The sequence below is a fragment of the Necator americanus genome, chromosome II (genome assembly GCF_031761385.1).
Source record: "Necator americanus strain Aroian chromosome II, whole genome shotgun sequence".
Classification (NCBI taxonomy): Eukaryota; Metazoa; Nematoda; class Chromadorea; order Rhabditida; family Ancylostomatidae; genus Necator; species Necator americanus.
The window spans coordinates 29,744,854-29,768,024 of NC_087372.1; the positions used below are offsets into that span (position 1 = coordinate 29,744,854).

The 23,171-nt window shown below is 41.2% G+C and overlaps 1 protein-coding gene across 3 annotated transcripts in view; it reads left to right on the forward strand.

The window, feature by feature from the left end:
* Positions 1–1,345: 1,345 nt before the first annotated feature.
* Positions 1,346–23,171, forward strand: part of RB195_019898 (uncharacterized protein) — a gene marked incomplete at both ends in the record, with an annotated part of 32,997 nt that continues 11,171 nt past the window's right edge. The window contains 5 exons of one of the 3 annotated variants that reach the window (XM_064187956.1): positions 1,346–1,510; positions 4,147–4,249; positions 5,516–5,615; positions 15,896–15,964; positions 16,020–16,041. In XM_064187956.1, the coding sequence (XP_064043837.1) occupies positions 1,346–1,510; positions 4,147–4,249; positions 5,516–5,615; positions 15,896–15,964; positions 16,020–16,041 (459 nt within the window). Of the gene's footprint in view, positions 1,511–4,146; positions 4,250–5,515; positions 5,616–15,895; positions 15,965–16,019; positions 16,042–19,289; positions 19,334–19,583; positions 19,744–19,801; positions 19,873–23,171 lie in introns of those variants that run through there. The other 2 variants (XM_064187957.1, XM_013446094.2) reach the window with 2 other exon arrangements.

Consider the following 23,171-nt stretch of genomic DNA (forward strand, 5'->3'; position numbering starts at 1 on the left):
TTAAAATTTTTTTCACCTGTTATTTTAGCGCTTTTTTCAAATTGATCAAATTCTGATATATAGCTTTGTTGTGAAATTTCTTTTCTATTGAAACATAGCATTCTTTACTTTTTACCTTTTTACCCAAACTGTTTACAATCCATAGAAATTAATGAACTCTCAGCCTGTAATCTGTGCACTGTTTTTCCTTACATGGATAACTTTTTAATCGTTTTGCCTCTTTTTTCCCACCTCCTCTCTTTCTTTCTTCCACTTTCTTTCCTTCCATTTATACACATATTTTTCTATCTCTCTGTCTCTTTGCCTTCCTCTTTCTTTCTCTCCCAACCATTTTCTTACTTCCTCCCTCTCCCTCCCTCTCTTTCCTCGTATCTATATGATGAGCACAGTTGTTCGTATCCACAGTAGCAGTGTGACTGTCCTTTGAGTGTACTAGCATGTGATTAAATCGAAAATGTAAGTTTTTCATGTCCCTTTCTTTGCGGGAGCGCAGTTTATTGACGTTTGTCGTGCGACCATAAAATCAAGCCCCAAAAGCCTGTTCAGAAAATGCTGCAGTTGAAGGATGCAATTAGGCAAGTAAATAGCCACATAATCCATTGCTACAGTACCCGTTTTTCCCCCGAATTCATCACAGTACAGATGAAAACCACATTTGAAGGGTTTTCTACCAAAACTATCGGAAAATTCTGAATCCTTAATCACATCTCTTCAAATGTTTACTTAAATCACCAACGGGACCCAGTATTAGCAAGAACAACGGAGATCTTAACGGGACCCACTCAAATCGACCCATAATCTGCAGTGAAGATTTTGTCCACATGATTATCGAATTGCAACGGGCCAGCCGACTATACTCACAGATCGATGGAGATAAACGTGAACAATAGACACCCGGACTGCTTCGCAGCCGCCGGCGAAGCGGTCATAGTGCGCTGATCGGCGGAACAAAAACTTTGACGAGGTGTAAATGTGGACTGATTGGTACGCGCGCTGCCTACAGCATCAACTACCTCAATTAATGCCATCTCTCCTTAATTATCAAAAAAGAGAAATTTTCAAGAATGGTTGGTTCGATAAAAACGACCAGTGGTGTGGTGAAAGTGTTCCGTTCAAAGCAATGTGGATTCCAACTGTGCGTAACCGGGTTCGAGGGCACCACTGAAGCGCAGCTGAAGCCGTATCTCTAAAGGTGAGGGATCCGGAAGAAACGTAGTTTTCCAACGTCCCCATACCAGCGGGTAAAAGGGAACCCTCCCGCTCTCCCGACAAAGGGGTCGTCAAAGTCTATGGATATCCTCATCTTATGAACACCAATTTTTACGCCTGGAACTCGTCCAGTTGGATGGGAGGTTGGTTGGGACCTTCCACGAACTTTCACGAACCCCACGCCATTAATCCGGCTAACCTTCAGCTCGCGCCAGGGTTGAACGAGGGTCCCAGCGCGCAAAAATCTGCTGTACGTCCGTCGAGGCGATCAGGCGAAATGCACAACCGAGACGCTAGAGAGGTAATCGCATTCTGTGCACTGTACCAAGCGAGAAGTAGCCCAGACATGTAGGAGAAAATCCAGGCTGAAATATCTTATACAATTGAAGGTAAAAAGATAAAGTCAGTGGCGAATCAATCCACTTAGGATGCGCCAACGCGTTTCACTGCAATTTGTTGACGTTTTGGAACGCATGTCTAACCTATGCAGTGATCCTCCCGAACAAATCTGGTACCAATTAGTCGATTCCGGAAGGATGAAGGGCTTCGTTGGTGCTAGGCTGGTGCCCGGTTACGAACCATGGACCCTGCGGCTACAACGGGTCTCTTAACGACTGCGCCACACCCGCCCTGCACATCGGACTAAGGTATAACAAGTGATAATATGGTATCATTGTTGGGATCATGGGCGGAGCCTACCATTCAAGCATTTTTGACGATTTCTTAGTTTTCATGGACTTTATTTTCTGTTCTTTTCAGGATCAGAGATGAAGATATAGTGTATTAGATATTTCGTAGTAAATGTAATACAAAATATTGAGGTCTAATTTTTCAGTCTTCACTTCCTAAAGATGTTTAAATGATTTTTACTGCGGATGACACTCTTCTGTTAGAATGCAGAATATCTCAGATCGCTTTACATCTTGCTTAGAACTAACAGATCGGGAAATTCCTTCCCTCATTCTGCTTCACCCTCCATCAAGAATCATGATATTTTCAAGATTCAAAGAGTCTTTCTTCCATTTACAGATTTTATACGCAAATATGACGCAGAGGTCACGTCACAGTAACCCTGTGATCCCCATGCTCGCGCGCGAAAAATTGATTCTCGAGCATTCCTCCCTGGGTGGATTTCGTTCGCGGTGATCCTGCTTTTCTCGTTTTGCTCGTTCTTATTTGCCACGACTTCTTTGAGCTTTTTCAGAAGATCCCAGGAGAAATAATGTAGATTTCGCATGTAGTCGTTTCTTTGTTTTCTGGAATGTGCTCGCTACGGAGGTGTTGTGTAGAAATTCCGTTGTCGTGGAAACGTTCGCTTCTTACTTTATGAGGATCTGTCCCTTTCGTCTTACCGTACTTCCGAATAAAATAATTTCAGTCAAGCTTATGCATGATTATCAGGTAAGTTCTCTTTCAGGACGCCTCCTATTCTTGAATATGAATCCTTAGATTGGATTCGACGGGGTAACGACGTCGGATTTCGAGCTGACGTACGCCTATGTTTTCAATCTAGCCCTAGCTACATCGGCTTATGTAATTTATGTTTCCAGCTGTTATCAGTTGAACAACAACTATCATGAGTATTCGCATTTTAAGTACTTAAGTAGCAATTCTCGTTGGGATTTGTGTAATAGGAAGGACTTTCCCGAAACAAGAAAGAAACTAGTCGAAAAACAACATTCAACATCCGTTTCGTGTCCACGACTCCCACAGTTTTAAAGGAAGAATTCAACGTGATGATTACAGAATCTTGTGTACTATTGTTGAGAAAAGATTGTACGAAGGATTCGAGTCGTAGTTGTCTCTTTAATAGATTTTTTGATGATGCCCATGATCAGGCGCAACTGCTGCCGCCCGCCAACTGCGACGCGCGCAACGTAATTTCGGAGCAGGACGGCCTCGCAAGATTTGTGAAGGGCCCAGAGTCCAGCTAGAAATTGCGATGCCTGATAAAATTAAAGAATAAAGTTTTTGGCGTTAATCAATCCGCTTGGGATGCGCCCCACGTTCACTTTAATTCAGCATCGTTTGAGGTTTACGAACGTGTAACTGACCCATACAATGACTTGCGGTGGCTAGCTGATGTGTCAAGTCAGTGTTTTTATCCTCACAGACAAGTCTGCTACCAATTTATTGATCCGGGGGATGGAAGGCTTGGTGAGCACTAGTGCGGATTCGAACCTCCGATCGATCGTGCAGGAAGCAGGACCTCTAACCGCTACACTACACCCGGCGATACCTGATGACCTGCTTTCCGCATTATGCTGCTAACAGAAATACAGTTAAAATCTGTATGGTGGGATCCTCGCCTCGTTTCTGCCCTCGGCGAGAAGCAAACATGCGATTGTCGGACCCGGTGATCGACCCCGTTCACTTTTGGACGGTTGGCGTAGGGCTTGCGCTGCACCTCATGAGTTAGATCCCCTCCACCTGAGGAGAGTTCGCCAACAGCTCACACCATGTTGCACAATGTGTCAGGTCGTTCTTTACAAAGAAGACAAAAATAACCGATGAGAGGGTCGCGGTATTGAAATTAATAGGCATCGACTGGCGATTGATGTTGTTTTTTAAAGATCATTTATTTCTCAGCTAAATTGGGCAACACCGAGCGAAGTGCGGAGAAATCACGGCCAAAAGGTGTAGTCGAGTCAAAACTATATGAATCACTAGTGTAGTTGCGGTGCATTTGCGTAGCCGCTCGAAACGGCGCGGTGGAGGCAGCAGTTGGAACCGAGGTGGGACTGTCGCAAACTGCAGCAATGGGTGGTGCCAGCAAGGGTTTCACCAAGCCGCGCCGCTTTTTTCCTAGCCGCAACGCCCCACCGAAGCGTCTCGAGAGAAGCCGCGTACGCAATTGCGTACGCGTCTCATGTCGGTTTGACCCTACTATAGTTAGGCGGTTGCACTCAACAGTGCTGTAATCGAACTGCACTTTAGAGCGCAAAAATCGTTCCTAGAGCTCCAAAAACCGTTCTTAACTGTAAAATGGCTTTTCCGTTTGAGAAGGCGATAGTTTCCAGTCTAGAGTTCATCACTAGAAGTGAGTAGCTGAGTCCGTCAGTTCCCTAAAATCTAAGCGTAAGTCTTCAAGGATCCGTTAGTTGTAGGCTAAAGTTACTAGGAGAGAAGAGGAAGATAGAGCTGAAACTACTAATGTTTTGACTTCACCAGACTCTCCTTATCAGGCTCACTAGAGTTGAACATGTCATATGTCATATCATTCGTACTTTCAACGAACAAAAAGAACCGAAAATGGCCTTAGTGAGGGTCTCTCCGCAACCTGCATTTGACAGTTGAGAACGATTTTTGCGCTCTCATGTACATTTCGGTTAGAGCAGTTTTGAGTCCCCCCCACCCACAACTACGTTTTCGCCAAAATCCCTTCCACAGGCAACTTTCTGTGGCTGTCTCTCTGTTTCTCCTGCCCATATTTTTTCGTCCCATTTGCTTATCATCTCTGAAGGCAGTCTTACAGCCCAGATGGTGCCAAGCGGGCTATATCAGTTCACATAATTTCGAACGAATATGGAATGGGGACGTATGGTAAAATCCTTGGTAGCAAGATTGTAATAGTGTCTGGTAGATGATTCTAGAAGAGCGATCCGATCAAAGAACTTCATTTTTTTCCTTGTCCAGTCCTAAATGTATTAAATAGTTTATAAATTCAAACAATAATGCGTACAAAAAAATGTTAACTATGGAGTAATTTCCCCAGGGACAACTGAATGATATCAAAAAAAGTGAATGATGGCTTTAACGACGTGTGGTTGCGGCGTTGCTATTTACAGATAATAATTGGGTGGATGGAATCGGTTGCATTCCTGACTACCGAACCGTTTCCTGCCTGCTCTTCAATGCTTCCCGTGTGGTCCATGATCATTCATCCAATTTCAAACCATCAGTGAAATTCATTCTTCGACCGAGTGAATTATGACGATGGGAAATGCTCCAAGTGGTTGTTGCTGTCAGCCTGGCTTACGATTTTTTCGCAAGTTTGCAGCTGCAGAGTGCAAGTGTTCTGCTAAAACGATTTTAACAACAGTTTTCTCCTCCACTATCAATATTTTAATTCCCTATCTGCCTTTCAAACGTGAATTTATGAAACTCATCGATTAGTGAACGTTCATAAAAGAATGTGATGCCCTTTCATCTGTATCAGTACTCTCCCGTTGCGGATGTCTCTGAGTTTTTCTTCTCTCATGACATTGTTTGTCTCGTGATTGCGGTTTATTACCGGTTTTATTTCTGGTCTCTCTCTTTTTTTGATAATTTGCTATTGGTTGTGTTCAACTTCTCTATTTTACAGCGTCGAACGACGGCGATACGAGCCGCGGTGGTTTGCCTCGATTGTACTCACTTCTACTAACAATGTTCTACTACCAAGATGGAACAGTACCGCAGCTGAGGTGAGTGTCAGACTGAAAACTTGCTAAGGATATTTTGAAACTTTATTTGCATGACGGTGTCATTTTCTCTTTTTGTTTCGCTTTGTCCCCACAAGGCTGCACGCAGAGTTCAGAGTCGCGCGGTTTGGCGGCTCCGCGATTTTGGTGGTTATTGAGCCTTGAGCGCACTGTTGTGAAGAGTCAATAACCACCAAAATCGCAGAGCCGCCAAACTGAGCGCACGTGCGGCTCTGAGCTCTGCGGGCAACTTAACATGCCCGCTATGCCTTCATTCTCAGTTCTAGAAATTGCAAATTTTTTTGAAAGGGTTTTCCTGAAAGGATCGGAATCCCAGCATAACGTTCCCATATAACTGTCTTTTCTCGTGTCAGATTATTTCGACCAGCTGAGACGTTGTCGGGTCAAAACGAAAAGAAGATTTGCTTAAAGCAAGATGTCACGAGTAAGACATGATGAGTGAAAAGCTAGACATGGCTTGTACATTGCAGGTTCCGAGATGGTTCTGCTCACCTCTCCCTAATCGTAAAAGGCACATGAACCGCTTTAGTTCCTTCGAGTTACTTTGGAATATTCCTCTATGTTAACGTTTCGGTCCTTCTCACCAGCCCATTCTTTGGTTTTACTTGAATAGGTTGGTGTAAAGACCTCTTCAATCTTCGACCGCTGGCATGTAGATCCGGCGCGTGCACGAGAATGGCGCGTGGCAACAGAAATGGCTAGGAAGACGCCGTTTTTTCAGGACGATTAGGGAGAGATGAGCTGATCCACCTCGGATCCGCAATCTACAACTCCATCTCTAGTTTTTTTTCGCGGATTCCCAAATCACATCAGATTCGTGGTATCCTGCCTTTAAAGGAAGCGTATCACGAATTTGACGAAGTGTGGAAACTAAAACATAGATTTCGGGATGTAGATTATAGATATGAGTGTGGCTCCGCTCAATTCCCTCTAATCGATCTGAGAAATAGCATGGGAAATGCTTTAATGCCTACGAGGTAGGTTAGAACACTTTCTATATGCTCCATTTACTTCAACAGCCTATTCGTTGCTTTTACATGAATGGGCTGCCAAGGAGAACTCAATGATTCTCCACCGCTCGCTCATTAATGCGACTTGTGCAGAATTGCACCGCGTTCCAACTTACCACGTTGGAACGAACGAACGCTATTTCCCATGTCGTTTTTCAGGACGGTTAGGAGAAAGTGAGCGAGCCGTCGGTCATATTCGTAATCTACACCCCTAACTCTATGTGTGCTATCAAGCTTCTTCCACACTACGTCAGTATCGTAATACGCTGCCTTTGAACGAAATTTGGGAATAGCAAAAGGAGTCGGTTGCGAATTTAGGAAATAAGCGTTTGAAAATCCTCTGTTTTGTCGTCTGCTTAACTAAAACACGTGTCATTAGAGCTGTTCAATGACGTACTTTCCACATGATACGCGACAACCCGCAATTAATTTATGTGTTTGATGTATTAGTGTTAGCGATTACTGTTCCCATCAGTGGTTCTGACACTTTTTCACCAACTCGTGAGATAATAAAATACCTTTACGATAATAACGATGTGGATGAATGATATCGCGCAGTATTCATGTGAATACCACACAAGAAATTGCGTGATTTTTCTAAGTTTTCATTTCCTAGGTTTTTTTTTCGGTCTAACTAGTCTTTTATGAATTATCTGATGCTCGGAGCGTGAAATGTACTGGTGCTGTTGTGAACAAACCAGCCAATGTAGTGTAAGCGCATTTGACTTCTGTCATATTAGCGTTCAATTGGGTTCAGTTTAAATCTGGATTTGAATCGAACATTTTTGAACATTACCTGATGAAACGCTTTCTGGCTCCATAGGGGTCCACAAGACAAGTCAAGCTGGGTAATTTGCAAGAATATTGTGAGAAAGTGTTGTCACCTCACATGGTTCACTCCAGGAAACCTTGTAGAAAATCCATCCACCCCCTTGAGGGAAAACCTCTGAGGCTACCAGCGAGCAGCTAACGTTTAGGATTTGATCAGCAACATTTAGTTTGTCTGCATTAGATGTGTGACTGAACATTCCAAAGTTGAAATTTTCGAAATATTCAACTTATCAACTAGACTTCATTCATGAGATTATTGCCTGAACCCTTCGTAAAGTTCGCCTAACAAAAGTGTTGGAGGGGGAACTCCTTTCTTACAAGTTGGGATTCTCTAAGTATTTTTCAATACTACACTTCTGTTTCCTTATAGATAAAGGAACACTTCCGTCATCTTTTTCTTTATTATCTTGAGATCGACTCCAAACTGGTGATGACGTGCTTTCAGCATTATGTAGGTGCTGCGGAGACACTAACAACTTCACTCAGACCGAAATCTCATGAATAAGCTAAAAATTACCTATAGATCCAATCGATGAAGTTTGTAAATCCAATTTGTCGTCAAAAATTACTAACTCCGACACTCATACCTACTGTTGTTGAGTATGAGTTATTGAGAGTTTATGGCGTCTAGTGACATCCACATTACATTCCACCGCAATTGCGCCCGAGAGAGAGCAATAAGTCAGCGTGGGAAATATCAATTTTCTGCAAAATATAACAAGAGTTTTCTAATCAAGTTATTATTCCACTCTAGAAAAGTATGCGTTTCTCAAGTTACCGATTTTTATAATAAAAATAATATTGTATGACATGACATTGTTTTTGTGCCATATATTTAGAAAATCTTTGCTTTAACGTTTGTAAAACTGGGATCTTTTACTACTGCCTGGGGTGATTTTTCTTTTTTTTTTTCTTGATTTGAGTTTTGCAAAGCACTTTTGCAGACGATTTCATTCTTTGGTACGTCAAAAACCAAACGCGAATGTCGAATTTTTTTTTGTCAGCCACCTCACAAAATGTTCATTGTAAGTAACACGTTGACCAATGTTCATTGCGCTGTTTAATGACGTAATTAATAAGGTTTTATGTGGCAATTGCTCGAGGGCAAATAAATTTGGTTACACTGAACATCGGTACAGCTGGATAGCAGCGTATCGAGGACCAAGTGGCAATTACACTTTTTGTTTGTAAAAAAGAAAAGTTTCTAAGATGTGGTATCTGAGTGAATCGCTTTGTCGCAATCAACTGGAAGTAAAAAACTACTTTTCGCTTATTTTCGACGTGCATGTTTCACAACCAGATGAGGAAATTTTCACGATGTCTGTGGAACTGAACTTTTTAGATGTTTTTGATACGCACCACATCTTTTTGTTCATGAACGGTCACACCAAAGCATTAGAAGGCGGTCAGTTAGCCAGTCGCTCTTCAGTTCTTTTAAGCGATGATGAAAAGCACTGAAAACATAGATATCCAAACAAAACTATACGAATCTCTGATGCGTCAACTATTTGACTTCCGAACTTCTTTAAGCTATTCTTCCGTTATAGAATGTTTTGTTTTGTTTGTGCTGCAGTTTTATAAGATTTGGTTGTTCTCTTCTCAGAAAACTATCCTATAGGACTCTTGCTTTGACGTTTATTTAAATCTGATTAAGGAAAGCTGATGAAAATATCGCATCCAAAGCGCCTACGCCCTGTCGCAACTTTAATTCCTCTCCATTACTTGATTAGGAAACTGGAGTTTTCTTTAAATTCACAATGAAAATGAATTTGTTTAACGTTAGAGTACGACTATCGTCTTTGGTCGTACTTTGATTCGCTTTCACATTCGTTGTGTAAACGAGATTTCTTTCACGAATTGGAAGTGTAGGATGTGACCAGTTGGTAACGTCAACAAGGCCAACCACTGTGCACGTGGCTGACCTCGGTTTCATGACAGCTGTTGAAAGAAGTTCGAGGAATTTTCTAGGAAATGATGGATCTGAGATAGCATCTTACGTTTTTTTTTAGAGTTTTGGATAGTATGATGAGAAAGAATTACATATAACACTTTCCATTTTTAAAGCATTGCAGTGAATGAAGCTCCGAATGACTGAGTAAGCGCCGTGTTTTTAGCTCTTCCTGTGTTATAATACCCAGTTAACTGATCGTTCACTATTTGACTATGTTATATGTTATGTTACAATTATATTTCACTTCGGACAACTTTTTTTCTGCTTTGTGAGGAAGTCAACATTTCGCTGGCGTCGACGCTTTTCGATTAAACCCCTGGTAATCGATTGGAATCAATAGGTGTGAATCATACGAAATATTTCCTTGTGATTCTGGGTGTAATATGTGGTAAATATGTTCGAAAACAGTGTTATTGTCAGATTATTGCCAATGTACGCAGCTGATTATCACATTTGTTTAGCGACTTAAGGAAAAGTCCTTTTTTTGTCTTTACATCGTAATTTCCTCTGTTTATACGGTAATAATGTGCACGTTCATTTCTTTTCTTGAAAAAATACATAGTTGCTTATCATTGTGAAGTAATACTTAATTTTAATTTATGACTTTGCTTTCTTCATAATTGTCGGTGAACAGAATGAATGCGCCCACCTCACCAAGGCTACCTTATGCTTTCCGCAGAGGCCACTTCATTAGATTTTTTCAGTGCGCAGTTGTTGAGTGCTATCGTAGCACATTGTGAGAGTTGTTGCTGAAAGAGCGTCATTAGAAGAGGGCATGCTCTGTCCGCCTGTGTTTTTGTCCGTTTCCATCAACAGTTGCGTGACTGTGAAGGCATGCATCAAATGAAAATGTACATCCTTATTACATGAAACTGCTCCACATTCTTATACCTCTAAGGATCACTGACACCAAAGAATGTACTGAATTTGTTCTTTTTCCGCTCAAAAATTCGAAGAACCTGCCGTACGTGTCGCAGAACACCATTCGGTGCATTTTATCATCTCATGAGAAAGTCGTTGAAAGGCATATACCATCGAATTCCTCTTAAATAGCTGTTGTTTTCATGTAATTTCTTAGAGTTTTTGCCAAGATACAATTGTGCAAAGGATTTTTTTTAAGGAAACAGATATAATCCTTTGTCTCATGTTTTTTCTTTTGCATGAAATCAGGGATTCTTGTTTGAATAAGAAGCTTGAAGTGGGTCCCACGACATTATCATGTATTTTAAATAGAGCGCTAATGAGATGCAGTGTATGCAATAAACGGTGCAGTAAGTAGAGCAGCTTAACCCATTTGAGGACAACCAGCCAGCAAATTCTGTTCCCGGAAATAATTGCACTATCGGAAATACTTCACTTTTCTCTACAAAAAAAGTAAAACGGGTAATATGTAGTTTTGCAAACATAGTAAAGGAAGGCTCCCAAATCCAACTATTTATCTCTTAGATCTATTTCCACGCCCTTTCAATCAAGAAGAATCGCTTGAAATGTGGAGAGAGCTTCTGAAGTTAGTAAAGTGATAAGAGTTGAGCGAGTCTTGGTAGGTAGCGTGGACGCAAAGCGCGTTCCATTGCGGTGTTTCAATAAACAAAGCGATGTTCATATTGTGCCTAGAAAGCTGTGCACCGTGTCTGGATCATCCAAATCTGAGCAAAACCTGCAAAAAGTTTCTTCGAAGGGGAAACCGTCATCACTAAGACTTGGGTTTTCCACTGTTTGTAGCTTTAACTGTTTCGTTAAACTTTGCACTTTTGTTTGTTCTGTACTGCTACAGTTCACATTCGTCGGTGGGTATAAAAAATCCGGAAAAAGTAGTTACAGTAGGAGACTTTCAAGATAACGATGACGATATTAGAGTTTTCAACGATCTTCACATCGTTTTCGCTGACTTCAACAGAAAGCGCACCCGTTTCCTACCTATGTTCTTATGTTGTTCTTTTGCAATTCTGTTTGGATCGGAAATGATAGAAACAATGCACGAAAAACGTCGTTATCTGAGCCTGTGACAGAGAGAAGAACATCATTTTTCAACGCTAAGGACAACGTCAGCAAACGTGCAAACCGCGAAGTGCCCTCTGTGTTTGTTCGTTGCGGGAACGAAAGCGGCACCAACGCCGATATTTTTATCACTATTGTATGGCATTGCAGGCGTGACTGGCGTTAAGTTCCCGCGTTGACGTTCTTTCAAGATGGTGATTATTCACCCATGCTTCATGAGGTAATATAAACGTCCGAAATATCGTACACTTTTCACCTAACCGAATGAAAAAACAGTGACACTTTCCTGCTCATTTTTTTTTTGCCCTTGGAAACTTCTGACTCTCCTTGTTACAGAAAAAAAAGGTCCAAAGTTTCAGAACTTGTATTCTAATGAGTGACTGGATGTCATTTTGTCATTTTAACTTGGAACATTCATAAAAGTTTAAGCATTCAACGAAGGGCAAATAAGGTGCAGTTGATGTGAGGCTGGTAATTTATTGTCTATCTAACTTCATTCTGTTGAGATTCTCAACAAAATTCTCCCAATGTTCATATGTAATTTCAATTGTAATTTAAATTTAATATCTGTATCATTAATTTTATTAGTTTTTGTTTGTTTTAATATATATTTTTTTACATATTGATATCCTGACACAACTCATTCAGAGCTCAAGCCAACTCGTTCCAAGTAAGAGCGGAGTAGCATGTCCTGTAGTGAGCTATACTGTAGATTAGCAGCTCAAATTATGTGCATTCACGGCGACGGATTTCAATGAACACCTATTCATTTCGACGCTAAATGTTAGATTTAATTGTATTCCTACTTATCGTCTAGACATGTCGTCGGGAAATTCGATGTTGTCCGAGAACAATTTGTGAACTGAGCACTTCGTGTTCGTTTACTGACTGAACACGGATTCGAAAATTCGCGGAAAAACTTAAATTGGGACTATAAATAAACCACAAAGGGAAATATATCATTCAATAGTGGATGTATGTAGTCGGCGCCAAAAGTGCTCAACCGGGTTACCTGATGCGTCAACGTCAACGAGGTTTAAGGGAGTAGAGAAGGTATCGTAGGGTCAAAACGACATGTAGCATGATGCAGTTGCGTAAGCGGCAGCGCTTGAAACGGCGCGGTGGTTAGGATCGAAGAGAGACGTTGCTAGCACCAATCATCGCTGCAGTTCGCGATGGTCCCACCTCGATATGAACCGCTAGCTCCACCGCACCGTCTCTAGCACTGGCGCTCACGCAACTTCACCGTGCTTCATGCCTTTTGACCCTCCGATACGTATAGCGCAGCGAGAGAGCGCGTGCGTTGCGGCCAATGCGAATGCGTCGCGTCATCGTGGTCGAACACTTTTCAAGGCGACTATATATTATCGAAAAATGTATGCTACAGAAGTTAGTTACATTTATGTATGAATCCATAAATGTAACTAACTTCTGTAGCAGTTTCTTCTTAAGATTCACCATTCCGCTTGAGAATACCGTTTTGTTTTGTGGAGAACTTGAACCTTTTTTGTTCAAAAACGAGTGCATCTACAAATGGTTCTCTGGATGCTGCCTCATCCATTTTTCGTAATATTTTCATGGTTATTGGGTTTCGCTGAGAGATAATGATAGTGTTTACTTAGGACCTTTACACTGACCGATGAAGTATTTCGGAGTTTTTAGGATCCCGTCGGCATGTAATGACGGCAACACAGTATTTCTTTCTATTTCTAGGATCCACATGAGTTTCTCTATGTTTAAGTAGTCATGTTTCATATAGAATCCGCTGTTCCACTTGGGTGATTTTTGTATGGATATCGATTTGTACACGTCGCGAAATAGGGGAGAACTGTGCGCTCGGAAATAAAAGACTAACTGATGTTTTCATTAATACCCCATATTATTAACGAGGGTGGGTGTAGCGTAGCGGTTAGAGGTTCCGCTTCCTGCACGACCGATCGGAAGTTCGAGTCTGCCCTAGTGCTCTCCAAGCCTTTCATCCCTTCGGGGTCGATAAATTGGTACCAGACTTGTCTGGGAGGAAAAACAATGACTTGACACATCGGCTAGCCACCGCAAGTCATTGTATAGGCCAGTTACACTTTCGTAAACCTCAAACGATTCTGAATTGAAGTGGACGTTGGGACGCATCTCAAGCGGATTGATTAACGCCAGAAACTTTTAACTTTATTATTAACAAACAATTCTTATAATAACACCAAATAATTATAGAGAAAAGCTGCAGAAAAGCGTTGCAGGAGGATCTTTTGAAGTACAGGCAGAAGAAGATTCTAGAAGCAGCACAAAGAAGAACGAGTCTAAAGAAGTGCCGCAGGGATCTCCGCGAATATAATGTTCCGCTAGCAACCTTGCTAGCGAAGACCGGACTCGCACGTCTTCTCGTCGTGAGATGAAATCATTACGGAGAGGTTCTACTCGAACCTTTTCCGTTCATCAACTCCTTTTTAAGCCCAATCATCCCCACTGGTCGAAGCTCCACCATGGATTCTCCCTTCGGAAGTACGAGTCGCTATCTTAAGAGCATGAAACCTGGCACTGCCCCCGGACCTGATTTTATATCAACAGACTTTCTTCGGGCTGTGGCCATCCGCTTCATGTAATCTTAGCAGCGCACATGACATCCTATCTTCAAAAGAAAGGATCCCAGACCAGTGGAAGACCTCGCGAACCGTTCTTATCCATAAGAAAGGTGACCGAGAGGACCTTCGGAACTACCGTCCGATATGCTTGCTGAGCGTGTTATACAAAGTATTCACCAAGATCATCCTCACACGCATATCTAGGACGCTGGATGAAGCCCAGCCTCATGAACAAGCTGGATTCCGCCAAGGGTTCAGCTGCTTGGACCACATCCAGACCTGTCGAGGGTCATAGGGTTTGCCGGGAATACCGCCTTCGCCCTTGTTCTAACCTTCGTCGCTATGAGAAAGCCTTTGACAGTCGTAGAAACGAATGCAATACTCAGCGCTGGTCGATCAAGGTCTGGACGCGTCGTATGTGAGGACATTAGCCAATTGCTACGAACGATGCACGACTAGGATGGAGCTTTTCCACCGCCCCTCACATACCCATTGGAAAGAGGTACGACAAGGCGATACTATATCGCCGCAGCTGTTCACGCAATTGCAATGGATAATAAAACTATCCTGGGAAGAAAGCAACGTGTTATGGAAGATTTCTTTCGAACCTTCGTTTCGCGGACGACAATCGTTCTCTTTTCCAGCAGTACCAATGAAGCAGAAACGATGCTCAACGAATTGAACGAAGCAGGGACGAGAATAGGACTACGAATAAACAGAAAGAAGGACACAGTTCATGAAGAACGCGCACTGCGAGGACTGAGGAAGTACAACTTGAAGGCTCCCAAATCGTGGAAACTCCGTCATGCGTATACGTCGGACGTTCTATGAACATGGAAAACGACTTGAAGGAAGAACTGAATAGAAGAATGAGAGCAGCATGGCGAGGACGAAGCCGGGAAACGGACCAATGACGAACCATGATCTTCGTGCCCATCTGTTCGACTCGACAGTCCTTCCAGCGCTCGTTACCAGCGGTGACGGGGCAGACACCGGCCACGTCTAGAAGCTACTTCTACCCACAGTATCCCTTGAGAGATGTCTCCTGAAGTTTAACCGGCGTACACAACTTCGGTTTCGTAGCTCCGACTTAAGAGGAAGAACTGTGCTCTCGCGACCCAGCGAATATGTATCGGAAGACTAACATAGATGGTCTCATTAATACCCCATATTATTAATCGACGATAGATGGAGCGTAGCGGTTAGAGGTTCCGCTTCCTGCACGAGTCGATCGGAAGTTCGAGTCTGCCCTAAAGCTCTCCAGGGAGCCTTTCATCGCTTACGAGATCGAGTAAATTGTTACCAGACTTGTCTGGAGGAAAAACAATGACTTGACACATCGGCTAGCCACCGCAAGTCATTGTACTAGGCAACGTTACACTTTCGTAAACCTCAAACGATTCTGAATTGAAGTGGACGTTGGGACGCATCTCAAGCGGATTGATTAACGCCAGAAACTTTTAACTTTATTATTAACAAACAATTCTTATAATAACACCAAATAATTATGGAGTTATAGGTGGTAACTCATAGGAAGGGAAGATAGACATTCGTAATTGCATCATCCCCCTTCCTGAATGTAAACATTTCCAATGACATTTTCATACGGATATCACTGGAATCGAACTAAATACGATTGTCAAATTGCTATTGTCCCCTGTTATCCTCTCTGTAAACAATCGAAATCCATTCGGGTAGTTGCTTTGTGTCTGTAAAATACCATTTTAAGCGCATCTATCCTAGTTTCAGATATGAACAGAACGCTTTACTGCAGATTACGGGATAGGATAGAAAATGCATTGGAAAGCGTTCTTGTGCCTGTTTAATCCAAATGCTTCTGATGCATTTTCACTCATAGATTTTGCCAATCAATTGGTTCTAATCAACGTATAGATGTACGAACAGTTCTGAACCGAATGGCACGCAAAAATCCGACGAGTTCCTGTTGGTGAAGCAAAGCAGGTGTTTAAATCAGGAGCCATCACAAAGATTTTTGACTTCCTTTTTCTTCCTTCAGAGCGCCGCTCATGGAAAGATGAATGGACTTATAGAAAAGTTTGCAAAAAGTCAGGCATGATTCCTAATCACTAATTTTTTTTCCAAGTAAAGTAATTTCGAATAAAACTCACGTAAAATCTTGAAGGCTTTTGAATTTTTCAGGATACACAGCCACAGATAGCCACAAATTAAATGCTTTAATAGTTTCCATAGTGTATACTCTCTGTCTGTTTTTGCTAGTTAAACCAGAAACTTCAAATCCACATCTCCTTCGACAAGAATTCGAATACTCTTCCAGAATAAACGGATTCAATGTAAAATTTACAGATTGCCACTGAAATAAACAAGGCCGCCTATTGTTCGAAAGTCATCAACGGTGGTAGTCGAGAACCACACAGTCCGCTTTCAAAATGAACTGAACCCTGGTGCAATTGTTTGAGCGGCGGCGTCGGAAGTGACGGACCTTTACTAATCTTTGCATTTTTACTGAAGCAGGCGCGGATCTCACCTCGATCAGAACAGCTTAAACAGCTTAATTTATTCGTAGAAGTTACATTGTTGAGACTGACATATTTCTCGGATCGTCCAATAATTAGAAGCAATTTACACTTTTTCAACGGTAATCCTCTTGCTTGCTAAGAAGGCTTTTCTGAGTCGTTATGGGATTATTCTACAAAGTTGTTTATTTACCTCCTAGCTGTAAACAGCTAAACATATTCAATCGGATTTGTAACTAATTGAATGGAGTGTAGTGAATTTTCCTGAGACGATAATCCTGATCTTCTAGACTTTCCTCTGTTTATAAATCCAGTGTCACTCTTTTTTTTTGTTGGAGACACCTGCTTTTACGTTGCAACCTTTGAAAGTAGTTTCTCAGCAAAAGTGAGTTAGACCCACTCGATTTCATATGAAAATGGGTATTTCTTTCTAAGGTGAGTAGTAATAATTGGTTATGGGGGTCGTAAAGAATATTGATTTATGAGAATTGCAGTAATATGAATTTATATGCGTTTAATTTGTGTTAATTTCCGGCACCCTAGCAAAATGGTACCAAACAACTACCGTAGCCAGTGTAATGAATGGAATTGTAGGATTTAATTAAGCGTTGTCCTCATCAATTGAGGCTGAAAAGGTTGGTATCTAAGAAACTACAGATGTGCAAGTGTTAAGTACATTTCAAGAATCTGACTGGAACTGTCTATAGAACGAAAGCTGTGTTTATTGTTTTTATAAAGAGATTTAGGTTTTAGGATGGGTCAGGTGTGAGACGTAAGAGTAGAATTAGTTCAACAATTTAGACATCCCAAGGTTTACGGATAATCAATCCAGGATAGAATGGTGAAAAAGTTGAGAACGTTAAAAATGCTCAAATATAACTGCTAATCGAATGAAAGCAGTGGACAGAATAAGCCAGTGGATAAATTGTCCTTAAAAAACTTAAGTTATTGTGATAACACAATTCTTTACGGATCGAATATGATCGTCTGGACTACAGAACGTTAAATACGATAAAATAAGTTGATCATTCTATATAAATGTAGACCTAACTCCTTGGAACTCTAAGATCAGAGATGCTCCGAAAGTGAAGGCTTTTTGGATCGAATTCTCAACCTAAAGGAAGCGCGAACTCAGTGCTAAACTGTAAATGAGTTTGCTTTGAGGGAATGTGATTGGAATTTGATTTGCTTTGGACAATCCGGTTTGGTTTCATCCGTTAGCTCTTTAAAGTGACTGATTTAAAGCGTACATTGTAGATCCACAGAAATCACTGGACGTTAGTTCCCAAAAATCCACTCTTTTGTCACTATAATGCTATGACTTTCTCTAGGTAAAGGAATGTTGTTATGACATAAAATAATAATAATAATTCCAGAGATTCATGAGAGGTCTCCCTCCTCGAGTCAATGCACTTTTTCCTTAAAGGCATCACCCCACGAATCTGAGGTAGTGCAGATTTCAGATGGAGCATTCGTATACAGGATGGGAGACTATGGAGAGAGGGGTGATTTCGTCCATTTCTTCCTAATTGCCGTAAAAAAACGGTCCGGAAGATGCGGCGCCGCACAAGGCTGGCGTGCTCCAGTCGAACTCCCTGTACAAAATAGTGCGCCAAAACGCCTGAAGCCGTATCTTCCGGGCCGTTTTTTACGGCAATTAGGAAGAAATGGATGGAATCACCCCCCTCTCCGTGGTCTCCTTTCCCGTACACGAATACTCCACCTGAAATCAGTACCACCTCAAATTCGTGGGGTGATGCCTTTAAATTCGTTCCTTAATATTCTATATTGAAGAGGTTTAACGATGAGATGAAGCCCCATAAGCGGACGAAGTGTAGGCGAATTGTACTGCAGTGTACTGCCAAGCGTACGCTTGCCCTTTTTTTTCTTCAATAGATGCCCAGTCATTAAATTAATCAGTCACTTGCTTGATTGGCGTTTGTTATACAATCAATGTCTCTAATGTCTCGAAAAGTGGGCTGAATTATGTGTGTATTTTTGAAGCCCATGAAAATTTGTATTAGCCATCATTTTCTAAAATTAATTGCATTTTCAGTGCTTGTTGATTGGTGACAATGTTGCTCGAATCAAGATTGGTTCGTTCTTTTTTTTATAATGAGAAGTTTGCGCAAAGCTGGAGTCAGCTTAACTTCGATAGAACCTAAATTGTCTGTTTGAGATCTTGATTCGAGCCGATTGCCACCCTATATAAGTAATAGTTTCCAGAAGAACACCGTTATAACCTCAAACTGATGTTATTCTGGGCTTCTACTAATATTTGTCCTGCAATGTGGTGTATGTTAAACCGGTTCAGCTGCAGCTGTGTATTCGTGTATTGCGTAACCATGGGATTGTACCATTGTTGAGAAAAGTGAAATGAAATGTACACCTGTTTTGAACAAATTACATATTTACCGCTTGTAGTACGCATGCATAGTATTTGTAGTACGCAACGGTAGTAAGCTTGTAAATCAAGTAGGGTGTAGAGTTTGTGCCAACTTCCAACGATTCCGTTGAAAATTCCTCTGAAATTTCAAATCAACTTTTCCTTTTTGATTTGACGCTTTTGTTACCACATGTCTGCAGATGCAACCGCCTCCTTGTCGGTCGATCCGATCCTTACGAAACTTTTCGACTTTACCAGTAGGGGTATCAACTGGTGATAATTCTTTTTACAATACTAGCACAACTTTCGACTTTTCCACCGTTATTTAGAAGAAGTGGTTAGTTATGATAACTTTTCGAAACTTCGTTTGCGACCAAGAAGAATTTTTTTTTCACCACGCTGAACAATGGTCGTAAGTCATCTGAAATATACACACAAGGTCACAAGAAGGTGAACCTTCGTCACAGTTTCTCGGCGGATGTTTATCTAGACCAAGAAATATTTTTCTATTGCGACTCGACATTCGCGACACTTTACGCTGTTTGTAATATATCGACGACGAGATAAATGATATATGATTGGATGGGAAAAATAACTTCGCACATATCGTGGCAAAAACCAAGATTTCTATAAGAAAAACGAATGCATTGATTCAATAAGTTAAATTGTTGGGGACTTATGTGTACTCATCTGATTACAGCCGGAACCGCAGCTTGTCTTCGGTCCGACCGGTGTCCTCACTGTCATCTGCTTCTATGGATAGCGGTGTCTTTGCAATACATCCGCCTCCATCCTCCGTCCCACCACCACCGCCATCGTTGTCGTCGTCTACTTCACGTCCGCCAAGCCCAGGGTTACAGGTAGTGATTCTTCTCTTCGTCCCACTACTACTATGTTTTGTTAAGACTTCGTTTGCAGATAAGTCATCTTCTTCATCAGACGGCTAATCTTCTCGCAGTGAATGCACAACTCAGGAAGGAAATTGAACAGTGCGTCTTGTCTTTAATTATGATTTTTGTTATTTATCTATATGCATCATTCGATGCTGGCTTAACTCTAGTGCTGATCGGGTCTACTTTTGTTCTATTTTGTTTTCCAAGGATTCCTTTTAACATTCATAAGCAAATAGACGGCATGCGTCCTTTGAACCTTTTCATCAGTATATAACGGCGAAGAGAGGCATTACGTCAACGGGTGGCCAGACTAAACTTCTCCATGTACTATAAGTACAAGCATTCACTGTGCTCTTTGTTTAATTATCAAATCAAAAGTTTTATCAAATATATCAGCAAAGACGAATTGAGTACGGATGAACATTGGTCATAGAACGTTATTACTAGTGACGTATTCTTGCATGGATTTTGCTCTATCTGAATCCGTATATCCGCGTAGAGTCGTCATTGCCATCAGCTCTTTTTCTTTAGCTTCGGGTTAGTGAATGAACTGTGTGCTCAGCAGCCTGCACTTGAATGATGTAGCTATGATCTCGTAAACAACGTGTTTCCGTTGTTTCCCTGTCGATGAGAAAAAACATTTTTTTCAAACACAGGTAATTAAACACTGGCTTTTTTTATGCTACCCACCTTTTTTCAGCTCTTCAAAGCACGTTCACTTTCCCCGCAAAAGTACTTTTTATGCCTTCCATTAGCGCTCCAATCTGAATTTGCCACAATTTTGACTGAGAATTGAATCAAGGAGGTTTTCTACTTTGCCTATTTGCGATTCATCAAGGAAATTCTTGACAAACGGAAATTTTCAAGAAACCGCCTCCAAATTTTCTAAGAGAGGTCAAAAAATCATTTATGGAAAGAATTCTATCACGAATCTTTCTTTCGTTATCTGCTTAATCATATATTTGATGCGATTATTTGCTGAGAGTGGCTCGAGACACTGACTTACATGCTTATTTACATTCTTTCATTTTTCATTTGAAGCTTGTGGATATTGGAATGTTGAACTTGTTTCCCTCCTACGAACATTGTTCCAAAAGTTCAGAACATTATTAATCCTTCTTTCCCTTCAAATTTTATATCCTCCGGCCAATTTCCTGAGCAAAACCTTTTAGTTCCGTTGGATTTCACAAATTTTATAATTCTAGATCCTAGACGATCTCCATTGTTTTTCTTTCACTCTTTTGCGAGAAGAAGAAAGAACTCGAAATCCTGCTGTAAACTTTTTGTGATGACATCTAAACATAAACTTTCCAAACTCGATAGCGTCTTCAATAATGATTTATTCCCTACGGTGTCATTGTTTGACCTCAGCGTCACATATTTCTTCGCAAAAATCATTTTTATTCGTGGTCGTCCTTCGCTCATGGGTTGCCCTTCTCAAGCATTCGCGCAACTTCCCTTCGCGTTAAATTCTGAACAGGCTGGGAGCATTCGCGCTTCAAACGTGAATTAGATGAAGACTGCATCACCACAGTAGGTCAGAAATGAGTCTAGTGCGGAAAAACATGGATGAACTCATCTAACCACTAACTACTGCATATTTGTGCTCCTGAAGATCAACTTTTCACCTTCGTGCGCTGAATATAGTCGCTTACAAATCCAACGTTCAAATTTGAGACTTCTATCGGCTGTCATTTCAGAGATCATCGCTAGGGAACTAGTGCGAATGTGTACGAATTTGAATTGTTAGTGCAGACGTCGTTGCTCAAATTTCTAACCGTCGTTGTATTTCTTCAACTTTTTCTGTGCAATGTCGTCAATAAGTGGGAACGATTCAACATCTAAAAAAAGCGGTATAAGCTGCTTTTGGATGCATCAGAAGCAAACAAAAAATTCGTAGATGTCATTTCATTGTTGATGGGTGTTTATGGTTGCTTTTCAAAATCCCTTTCCTCTGATTTATTCAGTTTATCACGAGTGTGAGGAACTGTTTTGTTATTGGTACCGAAATGGTTCATCATGAAAGCACATAATATTTCAAAAAGAATCTCAACACAATGGGACCATCAGTCATGGTTTTATACTTTTTCACGAAAATACCTTACGTAACAGAAGAATATTTTGACAGTTGTACTTTTTGTATGAATTGTCATGCTATTCTTTATATAAAAAAGTAAAAAGTAATTTTTATGAGCGAATTGATTGGGAACCGAAACGAGATGGGAGGGAGGGGCGTTTCCTGTGCTTCTGATACATTTACGCAGCAATATTTAAAGAGCAACCAAAACATCTGGTTTTGTGTTAGCCACCCGCTTCGATTTGACTGGCGACAACGTTGACGGTCATCTCGTTCACAACTGACCGTTAGGTAGGTTGACTCAGTGAGACTCAGTGAGTTCTTAGAGAGACTGAGACTCAGTTTTTTTTTCGACCTTCAGCTGAAACTACTTCTGATGTATTCGTTTTCTACTACGTCTTCCTTCTATGCAAATGCAGACCATTTTCATCTCTGGTCTGTTGTTGTGAAGTTATTTACTGGTGAAGAGGGCGTACCACCATTAAGACCTCACTCTTTATCCTGGATTGATTCTACTCGCTTTGATGCCTAGCTGAGGAGGAATTTGAGTCCCAAAATGTGAATCGGAACTGGCTTTGACGTTAACATGCATTTACTACTTCCAAGGGAGTTGAAGGATCTGCGACTGCGTTGATGCCATCGAAATACGTCAGCGCCAGTACACCACCATCCCGGCGAAATGTTTTTTTTTCGTGGTTTTTGGCCCCCTTCCTCTTTCCCGTGATTACTGATTGATGTTGTTGACTCAATTTGTAGAAAAAAATGACATCAATTTTATTGCACTTTATCGTGAATCTTGAGCTGAAGAAGATGGACAAACCTAAGTACAATGCAACTGTTCATTGTCACAGCATCAATGTCAGATGTCATGTTGTTAGATCAAGATAGCGGCAGTGTCTTGTTTTTAATGACGTGCTGAACTTTGAAGCTTTTCGAATAGGAACGGGAGTAACGTGCTATACGATACATACACAATTAACATTAAATTATAGAAAGGAGACCTGTTTTAGGAATTGTTCGGCATAAAAGTTGGGCACATTCCATGGTTTTTCCTAGAATGCACTATTGTTATTGTATGTTTTTAACGCCATAGCAACGTTATACTGTGACTTGAAGCCCGTTCAGACAACTTTCGCTGAGCTTTTCGGTTGACTGACTGCTCTCGACTCTCGAACACTCCAAGTTTACAAAAAAAAAGTGGAGAATTCAGTCTACTTACGCAACGCTTGTGAAGTATGACGGAAGCAGTTATACATACAAGAGCTCACGCAAGCACAACGTGAGTTCCCGAATCATGTCGAGACGTCACATTTATGTG